General features: G+C 47.7%; 1 protein-coding gene across 3 annotated transcripts in view; it reads left to right on the top strand.

The window, feature by feature from the left end:
* CCDC88C (coiled-coil domain containing 88C) overlaps positions 1-22,852 on the top strand; it is a 916,777-nt gene that overhangs the window by 272,314 nt on the left and 621,611 nt on the right. For all 3 annotated transcript variants that reach the window (XM_069637440.1, XM_069637439.1, XM_069637438.1), the window contains exon 4: positions 11,770-11,839. In XM_069637440.1, coding sequence (XP_069493541.1) covers positions 11,770-11,839 — 70 coding nt within the window. The remainder of the gene's footprint in view (positions 1-11,769; positions 11,840-22,852) is intronic.

The raw sequence follows: 22,852 nt of genomic DNA on the forward strand, positions 1-22,852 counted from the left end.
TTCGCCGATCCGTAAGCATCAGTAGGGTTTACTGTTTCAGCAGAAGCCTTCCAGGTGACTGATTCGATGAGACACAACTTCCAATCTGCGCACCAACTGGAAGGCAGAGCACAGAGGGCAAGGATTGAATGGAAGGATTCGAAATTGCTGCGAGCTATTTAGCTCCTGCTTCTAGCTTAGTAGAGCATGGTTCGCTTGAAACCAGCGACAACCAGGAGCTACATTCGGCTCCTCTGTCAAACTGGTGCCTTACAAATATACATATATGATATCAACTTTAAATATTTGAGAATGGTAATATAGCCCGTGGGCTGCATGCTGGCCCTCTGAGGGAACACACAGGGAGAATGAAAGACTCAGACACCAGGGTAATTAAGGTTTATTTAGAAAGTGTAGTGTAATGTGTGTTTTGCTTATGTGTTCAGTCTGTGAGTGTATGTTTTGTTGTGGACTAAATGTTAAAAGAAGAGAGAAAGGGAAAAAGAACAATCGGAAAGAACACCCCTGCCCAAGAATGGGCTGGGCAGGGGATGGAGAAAGACTCCTGAAAGATTTGAAAACAGACAGTTGGCAAGGACAGTGAAAGGAAAGCAAAAGAGAGGGACTTACTTGGCGGGGGATCGCTGCCTTGAGCGGCCCTTTGGTTCCTTAATATTCTGATTAGCGCCGGGTGGCCCATGGTGGTCCCCCCGATAGACTGTTAGCAGTGGGGCTTAGCTGCTATGTCAGGGGCAGCTCGGCTGGCCCTGAGCCGTGGCGCCTGTTGGCCCATCCGGGGGCCAGACCGAAGTGGCCCCAGAGACATTAGCAGCCAACTTGGCGTGGCAAGGGCTGCCTGGACTCACAAAGAACAGCGCGGGCCAGAACTGCGTTTGGGGGGTTGCCCCATCTGGACTGCCCGGCCCTGCCCCCAAATGCCGGCCTCGTGGCCTTTAGCCAAGCATGGGTGTGTTATAGGCACGGCACTCTCACTGGAGAAGGGAGGCCAGGGAGGAAGGGGGAGGGAATGCAGCATAAAAAAATAAGCAGAGAGCGGGACAAGGCCAGTTTTTCAGGATTTGTATATTTGCTCCTGGCAAAAACTGCCACCCATCCCTCAAATCCCAAGACAGGGTTTTAAAACTAAAAAAGTTCTCAGGATGCTGGGACCATGGCAAAAATACCAGGACAGTCCCTGAAAACTGTGACGTCTGGTCACCCTAGTCCCTGTGGGTGTGTTAATGCTAATGTGGAGCTTTGTTGTGTTTCAGCCCGCCTTGGGGCGCAAAAACACTTATTGTAACACAGTGCAAACTCAATTGTATCTTGTTGCATCCTTTGATTTAATGTATCCATTTCATCATCCCCACCACCCCCCCAGGCGAGGGAGCGTGTCTGCTTTTTCGCGATACCGGCAGGTAGCGAAATTGGTCCATTTGTGGCCTGCTAGCCATAATCTGTAATTCAGTAAGATTTCGGGTGCCATTTTGACCCAGAAATGTCATTTTATGCATGTTTTCCTTATTGTATAAATGCACACTTTTGTATTTGGCCGCTGCGTAATCTTTCACATCCTCAACGATCAAACGTTAACAGATCCTGTTTTTTTAGCGTCTGAGCTGGTTTTAGACGAAATGCTAAACATGTTAGGAAGTGAAAAATAGCAAAATGTTTAGAAGTGCACCGAAAAGCAAAGCCCGGCTTTGTGGAACCCAAGATTGCTGTGTTTCATTTTGTTTCTTCTTCCTGCGCTCCCTTTGTGAGAAATGCGGAGTAGCTGGTCTGCTTCTGTGTGCTTGGGGATTGCCAGGAGCCCTGGCGAGCGAGCCTTCTCCCGGGGCAAGCCCGCCCACGTTTGTGATGCACAATGTGCTATTGACTGTTCTTTTTTCACTTTACTGGCGTGCACTTTCAGCCAGTGTACGTCTTGGTTTTATATTCTCATTTGTTGTTTGGTCTTTTATTAAGTGTTGACATGCTGCTTTCCTGCTACTTCTAAGCGCTTTGATACCAGCATGTTGCAACGCCATAAAAAGGCAAGGACCAGAGAGCCACAGTAAATATTGAATATGGATTTATTATGGGTTTATACACAAGTGTTCCAAAGCGCAAACAAGTGAACATTAATGAATCACAGACTGTATGCTATGCCTCTAAACAACTTGGAAATACCAATCCCCTGCACATCCTGGAATACAGGTGTGATAGCTGAGTGCCTCAGAGGACACTCATGTGGGGATGGGTTCCCACCGGAGTGCAGTATCTAATGTCTGGTCTTCAGCAGCCTTCCTTATCATGCAATTGTTTAACATTGCCTGTCTTCTATCTTGGGGGCCAGCATAGAGAACTTTTTTCCACCTCACCCTTCCTCCAAAATAAAGTACACTTGTTCTTGGTGGCAAACTGGATGGCTGCAGGTTCATTTAACTTTTCACATTTTAGAAGATCACTGCTACAAAACCAGCAGACTATTAGGGGTTTCAGAACTACCCATAAGCATGCTATCATATTTTTAAATGTACCCTTATTTATTTCTCTGTATTCCCTTTCAATAACACCAATCCCCAAAACTTCCCTGGGCCTTCTCTAAGCTTCCAACCGCCGGTCAGCTGACCCAACCGGCTACCCGCAGGTGCGCGCTCTGAGGACTGCCACAATATGACACATCATCTCTTACTGAGTGGGAGCTCTAGGGCTGCAACCCAAACTCATCTTGCCCCTGCCACTGAAGGTCTCCGAAGGGGTGAAGAGCACGGAAGGAATTGGGCCCAGAACAAAACAGAGCTGTGCTCTGGCAAACATGGTCCCACTGGAGCGCCATCTTGTGTGGACCGCAAACTGTTCTGCATTACCAAATAGGCAAAGTAGGCACTGGATATGGACCCCACTCCTTTTGGGGACCCTGTGACAATGGATCAAAATAATATTGATTTGAATAGTAGAATCTAGCTTTCTTAAACCAACTCAAAAAAACAAAAACTTTAAATTAAAGACTATAGATAAAATACATTATTAATGTAATGCACTCATTAACATCTTAAAGTACACAGTCTAATCAGATTCACTTAACAGGTTGCCTCTTAAAAGCTCATCTTCTGGCAGCGGCCAGTTTGTAAAAAAAAAAAAAATCAGGTGCAAACTACGTAGTTTGAATGTGCAGTAGTGATGGTCCGCTCCATCTAGTGGAGGACGTGCACACTACTTGGTTCAATGTTATCCCACTGAAGCGCATGCACGAGCAACCTCCAGAAACAAGTCTTTCTGTGAGTTAGTGTTGTGAGTTCCCGCCAATTCCAGATCCTAGTAGAATATTTGCGAGTAGAAACTTCGAGAACACCGATGAGTAATCTATACCAGACATCTGCGTTACTTAGTAAGTTAGCTTATCTTAGTTATAATGAAGTTTGACTAACTTCACCGTCTATCGTAAGGGAACAAATCTATCTTTTTCAGGCACTTTTACTCATTTTCGGCTGAGACTTAAGAATGCGTAAATATTGTTTGTCATCGCTCTTTTGTAACCCCATTATGTAGGCGCCCGAAAAGAAGAGGTACCAGGAGATCATTTGTGAGTGGGCCCCAAAATGTTGACTGCCTAGGGGCCCCCACAGGGTTTAATCTGGCAATGACTGAACGCACAACCCCCCCCACAATTTGAGTAAGCTCTCTGCCCCCGACTGCTGCCACTCTGCTGAATGTTGTGACTCTGGAGTCTCAATGCAAGGGCGATGCACAACTTCACAAACTGCACCTGAAAGTCGAACTTTGCTCACCAGGACAGGCTCAAACAATGAAACGGTCCAGAGCTTTATATATGTCTCATGTTTTGCACACATTGTACACTCACAGTGACTATTCTGGCAGATGAAATGAGCACCATAACCAGTGTGCATTGCATGCTCAAGGTATGCCCCTTTGAATTACTATTACAGATCTGTTTGGTCTCCATTCTTATGTTCCCAAAATGCACTTTGTTTTTATGCAAGGCTGCCAGCATCCTATATTCAGGGCACCCACATTATTTGACACCTAGCTCCGCCCCTCAGTCCCACCACACCACCTACAATCCCCGGCCCCCAAACGCATGCTAGCCCCTACTCCCCTGTGCGCAAATAGAAGGGGGTTCCCCCAGTACATTTGGTCCATTTCCAGTACTGGTGCAGAGGCGTTGCCTTGTTGCAGTCTTTTCCAGGTTGCCATGCCTGCACGATCGCCTTTGGTAATACCTGAAGGAATGGCCCAGTGGCCCTCGGAACCGGGCGTGCAGGGTTGGGGTGATGAGCAGCGGGAGGCTTAAAAGGTCAATCAAGATCGGAGTTTAAAGGCTTTGGTCGATTGATCTGCCCTGACTCCGGGGCACAGATTCCAGGCAAGCAGGGGTTTCCTGAAGTGATCGAGGTCGGACTGTGGGATGGGGCGGGCCCCATGGCAATGGAGAGCCTCTAATAGCACCCCAGCAAAGCCTCCGCTCCAGAGAGAAGCAGGTGCCCCGTCAGAACTCAAGCTGTCCTGGGTGACGAGGTCAGAAAGATAACCAAACGTTATGATGAGAATGCGGGCACATTTGCATTGTAGGAGATCTGTCCTTTGTCCTGCGTGCCTTCTTTTTTTGGTGTATAGAGGTGCCATTCTGAGGGGAAGCCAGTCATATACATAGAACAATATTTATGAGTGATGCCTTAATTTTTGAAGGGCGTGATCACTCAGACGTTTTCCCATTTTTCTCCCATTTTTTGGGGGTGGAGGTGTGTCAACATCCTGCTTTTAATACACAGTTAAAAATTCCACCCCAAATAATTTTCAGATGTAACCATTCAATGCAAAGAACACGTTAAAAAATCCTTGAGTTCATCACTTAAGTTTGCCATGCAAGATGTCCAAAACCCGAAGGCAAATTGTGTTCCTGTGTCTGGGATAAAGCAAGCATGAGGGTTAATGCACACACGCTTACTGATCCTACTCTGAGACCTCCAACACTGTGGACTTCGGTCTGCGAGGGCGTTCCCACCACCAGCGCATTGAAACTATAATAATGGTAAAAGGCACTGTTAAGACGGATTTCTGAACTCTGTCCTGGTGGCGCAGAAGTTCAGAAGGCCAACCTAATTACTTGGAACAGGGTAACCTCTGGACGAGCCAGACCAATCAAGGTAGCTATCGCGGCGGTCAAGACTAGGACTCAAGAGGGGTGAGGGTGACTGAAAGCCCGCAATGAGCACACAAAGCAAGGACACTTACAAACTACTCCAAACAGGTTTTATATAAAAAATATATACACATTTATTCCAAGGCCTTTAAAACCATGACCGTAGCGAGAAATCACAATACAACTCTAGTAAACCAACACATACCATACCAATACAATATATATACAAATACAACAAGTCTCAAGCATTAGATGCACGAAATGTGTAGCCCACCTAAAAGGGAAGGAAAACAGGCAGTGCGAAATAATGCTTAGACCCAGTCCGCCTTCAGAGACACCTAACTAAAAGGAAGTCCGAGCCCTGCGAAGAGTGGAGCCTTGTGCTCAAAAGTACCTGCACACGCTGGTGCCAACGGGCAAAAGGGGAGTCTCTGCGAGGGAAATCAGGCAGTTCTTCATTTGTGCACTAAACTGAAGAACAGTGTTCCGCGACTCAAGCGCAGCCTCCACTGTGGGCAGAAGCAGAGCGCGAGTACGGAAAGGCGTGCTGTTTTGACACAGCGGGGAAAAGCTATGGGCTCCTGCAGGAGGGCGACCAGTTCCTAGCTATGCTACTCACCGGTCCCCGATGCAAGCAGACCCAGGCTTCTCCGCGTCAGTTTCAATCGCTGGCAGGTTCAGAAGAGCAGGGGACATCTCGTCGTCGTGTTGAGTCTGCAGCAGCAGAGTTGAGTAAAAGACGTCCCAAACGAAGAAACCCGCACAGTTTGTTACCACAGCAGGGCAACGGAGCGGCCGTGTGTATCTGAGCCAAATGTACACTACTCACTTCAGACCTGGGAACGCCAAGTGTACGAAGCGTGTGAGAGTGACAAGGACTCGAAATACTACACAACCTGGCGGCGGTTACAGAGCAAGACTCCGGTGTAAGCTGGTCAGTCTGCTGGATGGCCCAGAGACGCTTCCGAAGGCTTACGAGCAGGAGATGGTGAAGATGCCGAGAATAGCTGTTCCCGCTATTCCAAGGGTCGAAGTACCAGTCCAGGCCTTCTGGTTCGATCAAAGGTGAAAAGGGTTTCACAAGGCGACAGCAGTGCAGAGGAGCAGTCCTTCAGCTGGTCACCAGCGATTCCTCGGTCCAGCCTCTTGGTTGCAGGATACTTGGCTCCTGTATTCCTTCGTTCGTGAGAACTCAGGAGATCGACCTGGTAGTGGTGTTTCCAGCCCCCTCTTATCCACGGTTCCCTTCGCGCCAAAACGGAGGGGACCCAATGGGAGATCCGTTCATCAACACTCCCACCATACGTGGACCTATCACGGACCACGGTGGTCCCAGGCATTCACACCACCCTAGACTCTCTGGCACCCAGGATGTGTATTGGGACCAGACATCCCAGCCCACATCCTGGAGGCACACACCAGGCATGTAGAAGCCCGCGAAAAGCGTCCGTGTTTCGCGGGAAAGTACATGCCCAAATAAGGAAGGCCCCGGGTCAGCTCGACCTGGGGAAGGTGAAGGGAGCAAGACGGTCAGCGGAAAGGACAAAGGAGCCTCGTGGTCTGGCCATTTTGGGAGCCAGGCCACCATTTTGGGTTAAGCGCGAGAAACGCGCTTAGAACGCCAAAAGGAGCTCAAAACACAAGAAACTATCGCTGCCACCATTCCTGTCCGTGAATCACTTGCACCGGTCAGTTACAGTCCTAAAAGAGTATCTAGGGCCTGTAGAAGGCTAGAGACCCAAGAGAGCAGTAACTTAGCTTACAGTGCCCTCTTATGTCATGTTGCACGAAAGCCGCAACATGATAAAAGAAACTACGGAAAACAGCGTTTCCCGGTACTGACTGTCTTAAGGGCATGTCAGTTTCCCCGTAAGAAAGGAGCGAAAGCCCAGAGGAGTGCGACAGAAGGCTGCATTTCTCTGGCAAAGTCGATAACAAGGTGAAAAACAACAGCAAAAAGTTTAGGGGTTGCCACATGGAAGGAAAATTACCTACAATTACGAAATCTTTCCTAACAGGCACTATATGAATTAATACAATACAATGCGTGGGAAATGGCAGCCTTCTGAATAACCAGGACCCCAAACAATGGCCACCATGATGGATTTTTGATTGGGCTTTGCAGCTGGAATTCCATACATTTTGGGAACCAAGGTGACCCTTTTCTTTTTTCTGTGGTATTAATATCTTTATACTTGCAGAACATGTATGTGCCAGGTGTATGTGCTTGTCGTTTACACACTTCAACTTGATTTCATGTATAGCTTTATCCGTATTCCGAAGAGAGTTGCAGCATGTTTGGCGCTCTGCAAATCACTCAAAATTTAAACAAGAACAATCTAAAACGCTCATCCATCAGATTCAGCGCTGCAGAACTCTAAAAATCTCCCTTTTACCCAAGTATTTAGTCAGCTGGGGTGCAGCGATATTTGTGAAATTGATAAATTGCTAAAGAGTTTGCAAAGATTTGTGAAGAAAAGGCAAAAACGTGGGTAATGTTGATGATCTATTTTGGGAGACGAGCAGCTTTCTCCATACTAGTGAGATTCAGAACCCTCAGCTTGTGGGTGTGGCGTAATCTGAGACCTTTGATGCTTGCACATTGAGTGAAGGGTAGTAAGGATCCGCAACAGGGTGTGGGCTAACAGGGTCGACGTCAGAGCCTTTCAACCTTTTCAAATGAAAGGGGCCTCGAGCCTTAGGGGGCCCCCAGCAACTGCCCCCATGTTGGCAGTCGGCGTTCTTCTGACACAGCAACATATTGTGTTCATTCACGGCTCATCCCTCGGGGTGTACAGAAGTGGGCTTATCTCATTGTTGCTCTTTTCTCCATGTTATCTGCGCCTGCCCCTTGCTGACAAAGAAACATTAATAGCATTTGAGTGGACGTTTAGGGTTTCAGTGACCCGCTGGGTGTCCGTCTCGTGATAATCTGTTTGCCTCCATTACAATGCATACACCACACAGGTGCTTCAGACCGTTTTCCTCCGTTTTCCTCTTCTCTAAGCAGGCAGGGCCCCAAACATCATGTTGAAATAGGCTCCCATGAGCCGATAAACCTTTTCCGGGTCTTGGCGGGGGGGCCCCCCAAGCAGACCTTTGAAATGGGCCCTTGCTCACCGTCAGCCGGCCCAGGCGGTAATGCCCTATTTGCGTGGTTTGGATTACAGTTACACACAGCGCCATATGTTTGACAATATCTCGTCCCAAAACCCTGTAGACTGATCTCTCAATCCTAAAGGCTCTTATGTTGAGAGGTGTAGATGAGTATAGTGGGCACTTGGCTTCTCTGTCTCTTCCTCAGAACAGAAAACAGTAGACCCAGAAGGAGGTCTCAATGTTTTATTGGCTTGGGTAGGAGTGCCCATGGAAAGGCTAGTCCATTTGATTTCGCAACAAGTACGTGTTAAGGCTCCACCCAGTGGCGTGTCCAGACCCTCTTGACTGGAGTGGCCCATGTGGGGCACTGACTTATGCTGGGGTGGCAGGAGGTACGAGCGCCATTACCACCCACCCCCCTTAATTTGCTTAGTATTTTGGGCTTCTTATTGTCACTGAAATGATCGTGTAGTAATTGGCCTACAGTAGTCTCCATTCGTAACCATGACCGCTTTCTCCTCCGGGTGCCTGGGAATCCCCAATGCTGTGAAACACTTGAGCGTCAGGCGGGTGGCACCGTGTGCCAGACTTACCACAGTGGGCAGGCTCGCTCAGTCGCGTGAAGATGGCTGCTGCTCATGCCGAGCAGAGACTTGGAGGTTAAGAGCGGCAGCTCACATCTTAAAAAGTGGGATTTTTACAATGATTTCTTTATTCATCTACATCGTGTGAATAGACTCATTGCAGGCGTGCTTGCTTCCACTGGCAAGTTATAATTCCTTTCATAGAGTGACTGGAGGTTTAAGCTCTCCTCGTTTAAAAAAATAAAAAATAACTATGTCCTAAAACAACTATACTTAAATGTATTTATCGATGTTTACATTAAAATTGAGTGCAGGGGAGATCAGATCCGTGCAGTAGTTTACTGCAGTGCGCCACAAATGCACACAGATGAGCAATCGCAGAGAAAGCCAAAGTCCTCCTTCAAAAATATCACCAGTGCAGCCAAGCACTGCTCTCATCAGCTAGCTAAAGAATTCAATGCAGCCAATTACTGATCTCATCACAGCTAGCTAAATAATTCACAGCAGCCAAGTACTGATCTCGTGAGCTAGCTAAAGAATTCCCTGCAGCCAAACCCTGATTTCATCAGCTAGCCAAATAATTCACAGCAGCCAAGTAGCCAAGTACTGATCTCGTGAGCTAGCTAAAGAATTCCCTGCAGCCAAACCCTGATTTCACAGCAGCCAAGTACTGATCTCGTGAGCTAGCTAAAGAATTCCCTGCAGCCAAGTACTGATCTCATCACAGCTAGCTCAATTGAACTGATGCAGGTTGCAGAGGTTGGACTTGGTGGTTACTAGGCATAGTGTGTAGGATCTTCGGTGCCTGCCATGATCACAGTAACCAGCCCCCTGTGCGGGCCAAGATGAGTTATTACAAGGTTGGAGAGTTCTCAAAGTTTACACAAATAAAAAGCAACCCGTGTTGAAACTCATTGGCTCACAACCATCTATTCTTGTTTAATTTGTCTGCGCTATTTTTATATGATCACCGCTGCCTTCCGTCTGCTCCCCTCTGCTTTGCATATCTGGCGCACAAGCGCAGCCACTTTCTCTGGCTGAGATCTGAGCCTGATAATTGAGGGCAATTTCATGCCAATTTGATGAAGGAGACAGTTTGCAGTAATTACAGTGGGAGAAAGTAGATCCCTTTCCTCTGCCATTTTATGATCCGCTCCGAAGCCGCAGACTCATAAGTGCCTGGTGTTGGTTTTTGTCTTTCCCTGATATCTACAATCGGTCTTTTATTTTCCATCGAGAAAAATACATAATTATAATTATCCGCTGTGCGCTGAGTTTGTTCGGTCGGCATCTGGGCTCTGCTGCAGCTGTTCAGCTAAAATGTGGGTACGGTGGAGCCAAGCTGGGGCTCGCTGGAATTGCAACAAAAATGAGCTGTCGTGGAACCTACGCTTGTGACTTCAGTCTTTCACTTTCATCTGCTTATGGGGTGATTTGTGGCTGTGTCTTTGTATTTGTGTGTATCAACTGATTGCCGAAGAAGCAAAAAAAGGAAGCTGCAGTATGTTAAACATCTAGGTGGCCTCAAATAAATTGCAACTAGAGACCATAACTTGCACAGAAGATGACCTAATCTTCAATCCTCAAAGAGTGAAACAAAAAATGGAAGACCAAGACTGGATAAACACACAAGAACAGATATCACACAACAAACTGCTGCGCCACCTACCTCCAAAGACTAGAAAAGCAAAAGACACTATGGCATACATCAGTACATTTCTGGATAAAAGACTGAGAGGGACTTTTGAGAGCACGAATAAACCTCCTCTTGACGCATGAAATTTTGGAAATAAGATCATTGTGTACTTCGAATGAATGCAGATTATGCCCAGAAGAACACCATCTGGAAACTGTAAGGCATCTATTGACGTCTTGTTCAGCAATACGAGGAGAAAGAGCTGCATACATCTCACCACTGTTTTCAGACAGTGACCTACGAGAAGAACCACCATGGTGGGTCTGTTTAATTTCTGGTGAAAATACCAGAGTGACTATTGCGGCAGCAAAGATTTTAAATTTAGCCTTCGACAAAATGGAAGCATCACAAATTTGACTCGAAAGATAACTTTGACGGACTTCCACTTCTCAATTCGTCTATTTTCAACTTTTCTTGTAAAAGCCCAACTTGGCTACATACAAGTAATTAAAAAAAATAAAAATAAAATAAATCATTTGTGTGTTTACGGGCTGATTTGTGGCTGTGTTTTTGTATTTGTGTGTTTGCGGGGTGATTTGTGGCTGTGTTTTTGTATTGTCTGGTGCTTTGTAGACCCCTTCATATTCAGCGCCCAGGTTCACCAGACAAGATCCATAAAGCGGGCAACCTCTTGCTGTTGTGATTGTCTGATGGTCATTTACTGTTTGGAAGAGGGCCACCTGCTTCATAGTCACCAGGCCTTGGGGCACTATGCAGCATTTGGTGCCTTAAGGTGAATGGCTATAGGTTCCAATGTACAAGTAAAGCCTCTTTGTCTGTCAATTGACTGGCTTTGGAGTCTGACCATGCAGACACCATCGGGCTGCAGCTAGAATAATTGCACCATTTTCAGATTTGAAACTTCTAGAAAAGTGACACGTGGGCCTGTTATTCCAAAACTGTCTTTTTTGGGAAGGACGTAACCTCCCCACAGACTCCACCACCAAGGCAATTGTTTTGGGTGAAAGGATTGCATTGCTCACTTGTTTTGCTTGCCTGGTGACTGAGAGAGCGAAAGACGATCACACGTTTGCAGCTCCCTCTACTTTAGTGACCTAACGCACAAGCACACAGTAATCTTAACATGCAGTCCATACCGTCACTGGGGTTGGTGCTATGGCAGTAGACCTGTGGGGTGTGAGGGCAGTTATGGATGAAAGTTCTCCAAAAGATGTTCGAAGCAGATTTCTGCTCTGAAATGTCATACTGTGTCTTGTTCTTTGTAATCTTCTATTCTTAATGTTGATTTCTCACCTCTTTTTCAGGAGGTGCTCCAGCAGTTGATCGTGATGAATTTGCCCGACATTTTATTGATTGGCAAAGATCCCCTTTCTGGTACGTATTATTTCTTTCCCTAAAATGTGCAGTTGTCCAGTGGGCCTTGCCTGCTAAATTGAAGCTCCATCATGTAAAATATTGGAAGTGGGTGTTTTGAGGATGTTCAGTGTGGACCCTAACAGGAGTGTATCGAGGTCTCTTGTTGCTCGATCTCAGCAAGAGTCCTTCTGGGGCAGGTGCTTTGCGTTGATCCTAAGTAATTGGTCCAAATCGGAACTGGTTGAGCCGCACCCGCACAGGAGGTGAGACTAGATTTCATTTGGTAGGAAGTAGCTTTGTGAGGTGGAGTTTAGTCATTGTCTAATGTGTGTTATTTGTGCGAGTGGCTGATGCACTTACATAGAAGGATCTGCTGCTATGTGTTGGAAGAGCACAGCATATACACCCTACTACAAGCCCTGTGGGAGTGGGCAGACCAGCACAGGTGGAAGGGATCCGGCGATACTGGGAGAGCCCAACAAGCCAGCCTGGGGGACCTAATCTAAGGCAAGGCAAGGCCTGGCACTGGAGACCAGGGGACCTAGAGTAATCCGAGCGACTTGTGAGCCGATTCAAGGCTTTCTGCATCACACAGAGCCATTAATTGGGTGAAGCAGGTTTCTTAATGCTCCTCTGTAGAAATGATGGTCAGCAGCTGAACAGGAGCAAGTGGTCAATTATTCCAGGTGTTGGGGGTTTGGAATATAAAAGATTCAGCCCCTTAATCCTGCGCTTCCAGGAGGGAGCAGGGCTTGGCAGGGGGTGTATCCTGCGAGATCTTGGGACACTTCTTACCTAATCCTAACACTAGCTGTGGGCATGGCAGCAGAGCCGGCTATTGCAGTTCAGTCCTGGGAGTGGCATGTGAGGGTGGCAAGCACCCTGGGCAGCTGCAAAGCTCTGAGCAGGGTCCAGGTGCTTCTTGCAGAGTAGGCGCTAGCTTGTCAGCCTTAGTGTCTTGGTTTTCTGCACTCAGTAAATAGCTGGAGACGGGCAGCAGCGAGTGTGAAATGTTCGGTAGTCAGCGGTGAGAGGGGCACTTTAGCAGCGCAGCGCCAAAACCTAAGAGAGCTCCCATTTTCTCTATCAAACTGCTAGCTCTTCCGACAAGACACGACTATGCTGAATAGCTCCTGAAACTAAGCCATTGGTTTTAACGTTCCTCGCAACTGTTGAACCCATGCCCACGGTGTCTGTATCAGAGATTGCTTTTTAATCTCGTCAAGCTGTTTATTAGAAGAGTTAATTTAGACTCTGCCTGCAAGTCTATGCATAATGGGTATAGTTAACAGCGATCTCGCGATGTCCCACATCGAGTATGCGATCATTGATTGGCCAGTCCTGGCTTTTAGATTTCCATCTCTTCATTCTGTTACAGAGCTGCACTTACAGCGGGAAAATCAAACTTCAAATACTGCACAGGAATGCTTTTGAGAACACATACCAGGACTTGGACTTCCAAAGCATCTGACCAGGCAGGGAGCAGCTTGACGGCTGTAGTTCTGCATATTATTATTTTTATAAATGAGGTCATTACATGGAGGGCCTGATTTGAGCTTTGCTTTCACGCTTCCTTACTTAGCGGCTGCTTCACGTGCAAAGTAACCACAACTGTAGTGCTTTTCTTTTTTTTACGGCTGAAGGATAATTCGCCACCATTGAAGGAAGCAATTGTTTCAATTTATTGGCTTTCAATGAGGCTATGAATATCTATGTTCCTGGACAGGTTATTTGGGCTACTCCCAGATGTTGGCTAAGCATTGTGGCCAGTGGCGTCGCTAGGGGGAGCATGGGGGGGGGCGGGGCCCCACCTGTGAAACCCTGTGCCCACCCTTGTGCCCCCCTACCTAAAACGAGCAGTGACCATGTTCTCCCCCTACTTTTGTCTGTGCCCCCCTACTTTTGTCTTTGGCCCCTCCTAAATTTGATTCCTGGCGACGCCAGTGATTGTGGCTAGAAGTTAACAGGGAGCATTGAGGTGAACATTGCCAGTATGCCAGTGACTCTTAAGGCCAGTTGGGCTGAGCTGCTGCCACTGGCATGGCATTATCATGACACGAGATTAGCCCAATTCGTGCCTACTAGCTTTCAGATGCAACAGTCTGACATTGCAGTGCTCTGGGGAGACCTGCTGGTACTTTATGGGGGAGAGTGTTCAGGGGGTGGCAATGTGAGGAAACGATCTTTACTTGTTGGTGGCATTTCTGTGACGGCAGAATTGTAACGTTGCTGTAGCGGCTCCCCTCTACTGTGAATGGGATCCCTGGAAGTTAGCTGTCAATGATTGACTAGGGCCAGGTAAGTCAAGAGCTGGTAGAGCAACCTTGCTTCACTCTGGAATAGAGGTCGGGGTGCCTGGTCATTCATGGTGAAAGCCAAGCCAGGAGGTCTGTGGCTTGGCTCTAAGAGCCAAACATAAGACACATAAGACGAACTGGCAAATGAATGCCGGTGCTAATGCCTTGCGTCTTATGGGAGCTGGGCATTCTAACACCAAACCTTTACCTGCAGCCCTGCCTGTCTTGCTCACCTCTTACTTCATCTGTGGGAAGGTGAAAACCTGGGCCGTGTGACGAATCCTGGGAATTTGTCCCCTCTCCCAAACGGGGAGCCACCCCTGTTGGGCCTAGGGAGGTGAGCCCGCTAAGCTTGACACCACCTACGGAACTGGGCAAGTAGGATCCCATTTGGGGTGACTCCTCCGCCCCCTCTTTAGAGGACTGGGAATCCGTAAACGGGGATATTGGTTGTCTTCCATTATCTCAGGAACCTAATAGCTTTTTGCGTTGTGTGGTGTTTAACTTGTTCAGTAACTTACAACTTCTTACACCAATGGCTGGCATAGTTACTGATCCTTTTCAGGCAGCATCTTCAACTTGGAACAGAGAATGGGAGACAAGCCCACACCCCTGTTGCATGGAGGATAAACACCCAATCAGTGTTGGACCAAGAGAGAGGCGAAGCCTGTGAAGCTATGGTGGAAGTTGACCTCCTGCTGGCAGGCGTGGCAGAGGGAAGCAGGCACATGCCTGGGGTGGCTGATCAGTAACTGTGCCAGCTGATTACTGCTGAGGCCAGGATCGGAGAGGTCCGGCCCATGAAAATCTCCAGCAGTGCAGAACACTTGAGTGGCGAATGAGTGGCACAGTTCAGACTCTATGCCAAAGCACCTCAGGAAGACAGCGGGAGGAAGCCAGAATAGAGAAACTGCATCAGTCTGCGTGGACGCCTGCACGGAGGAGCTCTGCATGCAAAGAGAAGGTATTCTGTCATTACAGGGAGCTGGGAGGAGGTCCGGGCGCCAGGAGGAAGGCATAACAGCTAAACCCGACCCCCAAGGTAGAGTAAGGGACATCCTACCCCAAGGCTGGGTAAGAGAAACCTGACCTAAAGGGGGCAGGGTGATAGCAACCAGACCCCGATGAGGGGGGTAACGGAAAACAAAACCCAAAGAAGGGGTGTGGCAGGCCAGAAGGACACAAACAATGCAAAGACATTTTACCAAGTGTTTTTATTAAATAATAGAATATGGTCTATAGTTCCCTATCTCTATGGGCTGTTCCCAGTCTGCTTTATTAGTGAAGGGGCTTGTCAGTTTTCAGTAAAAAACAAAATAAGTCAGCCTGCTGTCCAAATCTAACCTAGCTGACCCAAACAGTATAATAACCAACTAAGGTCAGGAGAATGACTCCCTTCTCCTGAATGCTGTGTTTTGGCCCAGATGCTTCCTGGTTTTTAATATTCTATTTAGTGCACCTTCGTTAGTCTCTTGTAAATTGTTCAATTAATTTCTGTAACTTCCTCGGGGGAATGTATGCTTCTCTTTCTCCTCTCTCAGGGGGTTTCTTGGTCCTAGTAAGATTCCTTCCCTCAGTCTTATAGGACTCAAAGTTCTCTTGTATATTATACTTCACTTGATTGGTGATGATTTTCAAATCCTCATCAAGCACCACTTCCCAAGTGTTCTTCTATATGCATGATTTATCCCAGTGACCCCACCGGCTCTCTGGTATCTCCTTCTGCTTATTTCTTGGGTATTGGGTAATATTTCCCTTTTCCCCTTGTAATAGAGTTCCAGTTCAATTCCTCTTTTCGTGGGTTTTATATTTCCCTTTATCCCGTTGACACAGTTTTAACTTATCAGCTTGTTTCTCACTCTTCTCTCATGGATACTAGGACGAGATCCTCTCCATTTATAATTCCCTCTTGGTGGTCCGGTAGACCCGTTTCCTTTATTACTTTCTGCACTGTGAGGTAACGTCTCTGATACCTGTAGGGTTTTTCTTTTGTGAGAGGGCAGCCTGACACAAATAACCACTCTGACACTTATGGAAAGACCAAAGGTGTTTATTTACAAACTTAACGGTTAGAATGGCTGCATCTGGATTTGATTCTAAGGGACTGGGAATGATTGGTGCTAGGGCCATCGCTTTCCTCTCTCAACATCCCCGGGCCTGGGACCTACCTACCAGCTCCAGATGTATTTACCGGGTTGCTATTAAACTACCGATGGGTAACACCTATCTGTTAATTGAACTATGACTATAGGTGTTTTCCCTAAGACGCTGGCTATCTGTCTTCCTAGGGAACGTCTAACTTTCCCTCTCCTGTTGTTGGCAAGTCTCTCCAGGAATAACCCCGGCATCACTCTCACACCTTTCACAGCCTCTCACTCCTGACCCTTTATTATACTGAACCTTCTAACTGTTCTCCCACCACGACACTATCCCTGCAATCTCACCCTCTGCCTTTCCACCTCCACCCTTTGATCCTACTTCCTTTCCCACTCCTGTTCTTACTACCTCTGATATCTCCAACTACTCTGCCCCTTCTCCTCCCTCCTTCCTCTCACTACCCCGCTACTATTTCTCTAATACTAACTCCTATTTTCTTACTCACTTTTGTTCCTCCCGATACTACCACGGCTACTGTTCAAACTCTGCTACTACCACTACCTCTCTCTACTACCTTCCAAGTTACTTAGGGATATGATGCCCTGCTCACCCTCTACTACTAACCCCCCTCTACCACTAATGTCCTGCGTTGGCTACTCCCACCACCTACTGTGAGAAACAAGAAGGTGTCTCCCTGACCAGTCCCCGGGCGTCTGTCATCCAGGTGGCCAGGATACAGCCATCGCTATTGGATCCAATTCCTGGGGGTGGACTCGTGAGGGAGGAACACCTGGACGGGGGGGATCTTCGGGGAGTGGAAATGGCCCACGAACGGGCGAGAGACTGTATCCCCCTTCTTGTAACACCTTTTTTCCAACCTAGCCTGTAGGATACCCAAATACTCTACCGCCCACCCCCTTTTCTAACACAAACTCCTTTGAACACCATGGAAGACGACGGACAAACACCAAAGCCATTTACCTGACATGTCCCAACACCAGGGTCCGGCAAAGTCAGGCGATTTATCAGGATCACACACACACACACACACACCCGACGGCCCCTTCCTTTCCCCACAGGGATAAAAGGTGGAGCACAAGAGCACAATACGAGCAAGGCAGACCGCACGAGGAGAGAGCTATCCGGGCACGGCAGTTCAAGAGGAGGAGAAAGGCAGCGAATTTCAAAGACTGACGAGGCGAGAAGAAACCCTGCCCTTTCCAACCCAGACCTGCGAGACGTCCGCAGAACAAACCGTAAGACCGCAGACAATAGCTCAAGTGTGTAGCAGCAGATGCCAACGCTACATGGAGCGTGCCTACGCTTAAAAGCAGGACCGAGGGAGACGCCTGCTACCGTTGTATCGGCCTTGACTCCAGATACAAGGAAAGCCAAGAGGTTCATCACAGCCAGTGAGTCGAGAGGAGAACTGATAAGAAATCAAACTGTGTTGAATGAAAGTTGCAAAGTGGCACATTGAGAAAAGTTCAAAGAACTGTAAATTGTTAAGGGAAGACTAGTTACCGGGGCAGTCGGCACCACGTGGGTGCTCACTCGAGAGACTGGTTAATCCCATGTTGAGTGAAACTACTGATACCTGTAACGCTCACCTGGCTCCCACGGAGGCGCTGGTCTGGTCTGGGTTGCTGTGGCCTCTTCAAGCGTGATGCGCAGAATTCGGACCACCGATTGAACAGGACCCCCAAATCCTGCTTGTCTGGCCCATAGGAATATCCTTCTGCAGATGAGAAAGGGGATTAACTATCTGCTGAATAGTGTGCTTGCTCCCCCCTTTCCCCCTTCGTTCTTCTCTGACTTCCTCCAAAATCCCCGGTTTAAGCTCACCTTACGGTTTGGAAGGATGAACTCTCCATCCTGCTTCTGGTGCAGGGGCGCGCGTTCGTCCAGTTACTTCACTGGTTTTCCGAATGGCGCTGGCAAATCCACTTGACTTTTCTGAGCGATACGCCGTAAGTATGAAGATGCAAAAGTTCAAGTGTGAGCCTCCTTTTATGTTGTTTTTCCTAACCTGTGATCTGTCCTTTATTTCAGGTGCAGAACAAAGGCGATGCGTTGAGGGGTTAAATTGCCGGTGGTAAAATCAGGTGAGTTAGTGATGAGGGCGACCCCTCTAAAAGTCTTTATAATTCCCCAGTAATGTCTTTTGTCCTTTCCCCATAGGGGCCGGGGTGCAGTACCTGCCAAAGATGCGGCGCCGACCCGAGATGTGGAATGGTTCACCAAGAAAAGCCGGTAAGTAATATGGCTGAAAATTCGGCTTTCCTCTTGTGTTCCCTTGCTCACCTTTTGTCTCCTTCTCTCCCCTAGGTGCAGAGATGTGGCGACCGGTGCTGAGAGCCGGGATGGTGCCGGGCGGCATCTCGGGAACAGGTGAGTGAAGCGCGGCGCTGCAGCGAGCAACGCGGTGCTTTTAAATGGAAGTCTTCCTTCAGGAATGCTGGCGTGAAGATTTCGGATGCAGGTAAGAAGGTTGAATAAGTTCTTGGTTTTCACCTTTCTCTTCTCTTCTTTCCTTACAGGTGTTCCAGGTACGAGGCGGGCGTGGCTGGAGTCCAGGTCCAGGTCCAGGTCCAGGTGCAGGAGCAGACACGGTGAGCGTTCAGCTGCTGGGATGCAGAACAACACGAAGCACGTGTGGCTGTCCGGGCGTGGCTTAAATAGCCTTGGAAGAAGTTCCAGGTGAGTATTCTTCCACAGCCCCACCCCAAGTAACAAAATAGTTCCTTCAGAAAAATAGTCCCTCCTAAGCCTCATTTGGCTTGGTTCTTCATGCAGCATGGTCTGCATCAGGTGAATGTGCAGCATGGTCTGCTTCAGGTAAGTGCACCAAACACTTCCCCTTATGAGCCTGGCGCCTATGGCGCCAGGACAGAGTCCAAAGAGCCCCTATAAAGGGCCGCTGGGCTTTTACCCGGGGGCGTGATGCCTGCTCCCGGGGGTGCTGGGCCTGGCCTGGTACTCCGGGGGGGTAGGCATCATGACAATACCAGAAGGCCGTAGGAGAACCGTGAAAGGTCAAAGTGGTCATACAGGGGTCTATCAAAATCCCTGTACAGTCGAAAATCTTTGACCGATAAACTGTTGAGAAAGTAAGGGAAGTGAATCCCGCATCAAGAGAAAGGAAATGTGAAGTGTCAAGAGTGAACCCGAAGGAGGGATGCCAATAAAGAGGGGCTAAGTCTAAAGTCCCAAGAAACAGTGTGTTGGCAAAAGTGAACGTGGCAGAGAGAGGTCCACGGGTAACTGTTTAAAAAGACATTAAAATTTGTGAAATGCCAAGAAGAAAATATCTTTGCAAAAGTCAGAGTGAACCCGACAGGAGGGAGGCAAACGTTTGAAAGGGATCTTATCCCCGAAGAGGGATATCCAGAGGTGAGAAGACATCACCCCAACGACACATAAAGGCAATTGAGAAGTTATTTTGAATATAAGCCAGAGTGAACCCGACAGGAGGGAGGCTGATATTTGAGAGGGTCTGAGCCCCAAAGAGCGTGACTCCAGGGTAAAGAATCATTCCCTCAAGTGTAATCCAAAAGGAACTTTTAGTTTATTATTTTTGTAACCGATCAGGCCCTCGGAAGCACGAAAATTACATCCCGAAAGTCCTGACATCAATAGGAACTGTTTTGGGATCCAAGGGTGAAGGTATCACCCAACGTACATTTGAAAGGAACTTTCTGTTTGGTATTTTGAAGCCTATCAGGTCCTCAGAGGCAAGAGACATTTTGTAGAAAAGAAACTTAACCACCAATGGTCCTGATACCTGAAGCAGAACTGTCCACAGAGGCGTCTTATGCTGAGAAAGCTGGTTTGTGTGCTGTGCTCACCAGTTCCACCTTGTCCCGTGCTCAAAACGTGGGGGAAGGAAACCCCTGAGCTACTGCATCCTGACTTACTATTTGTGAACGCTTTTTTTTTTTCTTGTGAATCCTATCCCACACTCTTTGGCATTTAGCCGTAAGGATTGGCAATATTTTATTTTAGCATATGCCCTTTTATTGTGACAAGATGCCACTAGGACTGCCATATTTTGATTTGATGGTCGACGCTTGCTCCCATCTTAGATTTAGTTTTAGATTAGGCATTTTTCCACCCTACCTATACAGTTTAAAAAATACCCTTGAACTGTGATCACTTGTGTCTGTCTATTCTTGATACCATGCCTTCCTTACACTACCAACTCTACTCCCAACCACTACTACCTCCGCCACTACAACTACCCCCACTCACTACTCCTACTGCTTACACTCCTCTCTCTCCCTCCTCAGACCACTTCAACAATAGCCGCCACACTCCAGTGACTCTCACCTGCTCTGGTCTCTTGGACGTCTGCCGCCGGTCCTCACCCAACTGCAGCCTGCACCAAACAACTCCCAAGCTTCCTCTTACATATCCCTCCCCCTCTCTGGATTGGCCACTTACCCCCTTCCAATGGCCTACCTTGCTTTCAAGGGGTGTGACAAGGGAGGGCTTGGGAGGTTACATAAGAGCTTTAAGCCCCACCCCCTTTTCTATGTGGCTTTGCTGTATTAGGGAGTTTCTCTAGGTGAGCTGGCTCTTCTTTTCTGGTCTCCGAGCCGATATCCTTTTGCGAGACGTAGGCCGAAGCGTGTGAGAACGAGAAAAGAAACAAAAAGCAAGAGAAATGGTGGCTGAGATGGGTAGAGAGGAAACACCTTGCGTAGCCGATACCACATACGAAGAAGCACACTGAAGTGTGTCATGAGAGCCGAGCGCACAGACCATCCTGACCAGAAGGAGAGAAGCAAAGGAGGAGAACCCCGACCTGGTGGCACTGCCGCATTACAAAGAAGGTATCTGGGAGAGCGGGAGACCCCGGGAGAGAGGCGATAAAGATTGGCGTAATAATAATAGTCACAGTCCCAAGAACGAATATAATGATTGGAGTAATCATTTTTGTCACAGTAAAATACAAAGTGATGAGCCATACCTATTAGGCTCCTCATACTCATCCCAGTAGAGTACAAAGTGATATGAAGAGTGAGAGTAAGTACTGGGCTCATCCGACTCGTCAGTGAAATACAAAGCACTCAGAAGAGTGAGATTCTTTTACTGAACCTATCATACAGATCCCAGTGGAAAGTCAAGTGAAAAGGAGACCAAGACTGGTATTCAGAGGCGTAGACTGGGTAGGGCCTGAGCGGATAAGGCCCACCCAAAATCTGTAAATGACCACTCAGCAAAGCTGTGTGGGCATTTACAGATGTTAATGTACAGCGTTGGGCCCAACTAGATTAGCTTCAGGCCCCACTTGTTTGACAATCCTGGCTACACCTCTGAGTTTGAAGAAAGAGTGAGAGAGAGACTTTTTACTTCCTCTAAGAAGGATATAGTGAAAGGAACTCGGGATATTGGATCATCTATATAGAAGGACTTAAAAAGCCAAGGCAAAGAGAACCCAGGGGCGTGGAAATGTCCCATAAGTGAAATTAAACTGTTGAAAGAGATAGCTAAGAGCTATCAGAAGATTCTATATTAATAGAGACTGGCTGATAAAGCACCCCAGGAGAAGGGAGTCCTTCTCCTGAACTTTAGTTGTTAACCTCTGTGGTAGGGTTAGCACAGCTTCGTTTTTTGGAAAGAGTACAGCCTTGATTTGGACTTTCCAACTGACGAAGAGCACTCTAGTTAGTTCTGTTAGGTAGGAAAACCCATAGCTCAGGGAAAGCTAGGCATTTTTTCTGTTGTTTGGAATAAACACACTTTGAGAATGGCAGCTTCTAATCTGTCTCCTTCCACAATATACACAGAGACCAGATGTGATCATTGTAATTATGACCCACCCATTGCCTGTGACTTCATTCAGCCTTTCCTGAAGTGTATTCTATAACCGAGTGGAAGAAAAACCAACTCTCACTGGATCAGTTTTCAGCTTTCTTTGGTGAAATGCTTTCAAACTAGATTCCTTATCCAGGAAGCAAAGTTTGTACAAGTATTCAACATGGAGAAACACATGCTTTTGTCAATAGGAGAGCATGTACTCCACCCGCTTCACGTAGACTCTCAGGCGCATATTGCGGGGTGTGATTATGAAGATCTTGGGGAGAAACCGAAGTAGGAACAGGAAGACAGATACCTTGACAAAGTGGCGCGAAGCGATCCAGTGGAGCATTGCAGGCTTCAACACAGTACGCTCTGCACATGCATTGCTCAGTAATGGAAGGCAGGAGTGAGTGAGTGAGTGTCAGCATCTGGTGCAATTGATTTATCGGCTTTCCAGATTCTTAGCTGAAAGGGACTAACTTCACCTGAATCTACGCTGTTCCCTTGGGTAACTATCCAGTGTGCTGCTCTGGGCCCGGGGTGTGAAGTCTCCAGTGTGGAATAACGCCTTTTGGGATGAAATTCCCCCTGGGGTGGTCTGGACCAGGCAGTCCATAGAAAGTGTTCCCAGTATCACTCAGAACGTGAGTTGCAACTCACCTCCACCGCCTCACTGGCCGATTGAGTAGTAAGCGATGCCCAATAAAAGTAGGGTGGAGCACAACTGCGCCACAGTGAAGCCAGAGTGAGTAGTACTCGCACACCAGTATCCTGACATGGGGATAGACCATGGCAGACATCTTGGAGTGGAGCAAGTTCCTTTACTGACACT

This window comes from Ambystoma mexicanum, chromosome 14 (genome assembly GCF_040938575.1).
Source record: "Ambystoma mexicanum isolate Mex_15411 chromosome 14, UKY_AmexF1_1, whole genome shotgun sequence".
Taxonomy (NCBI): domain Eukaryota; kingdom Metazoa; phylum Chordata; class Amphibia; order Caudata; family Ambystomatidae; genus Ambystoma; species Ambystoma mexicanum.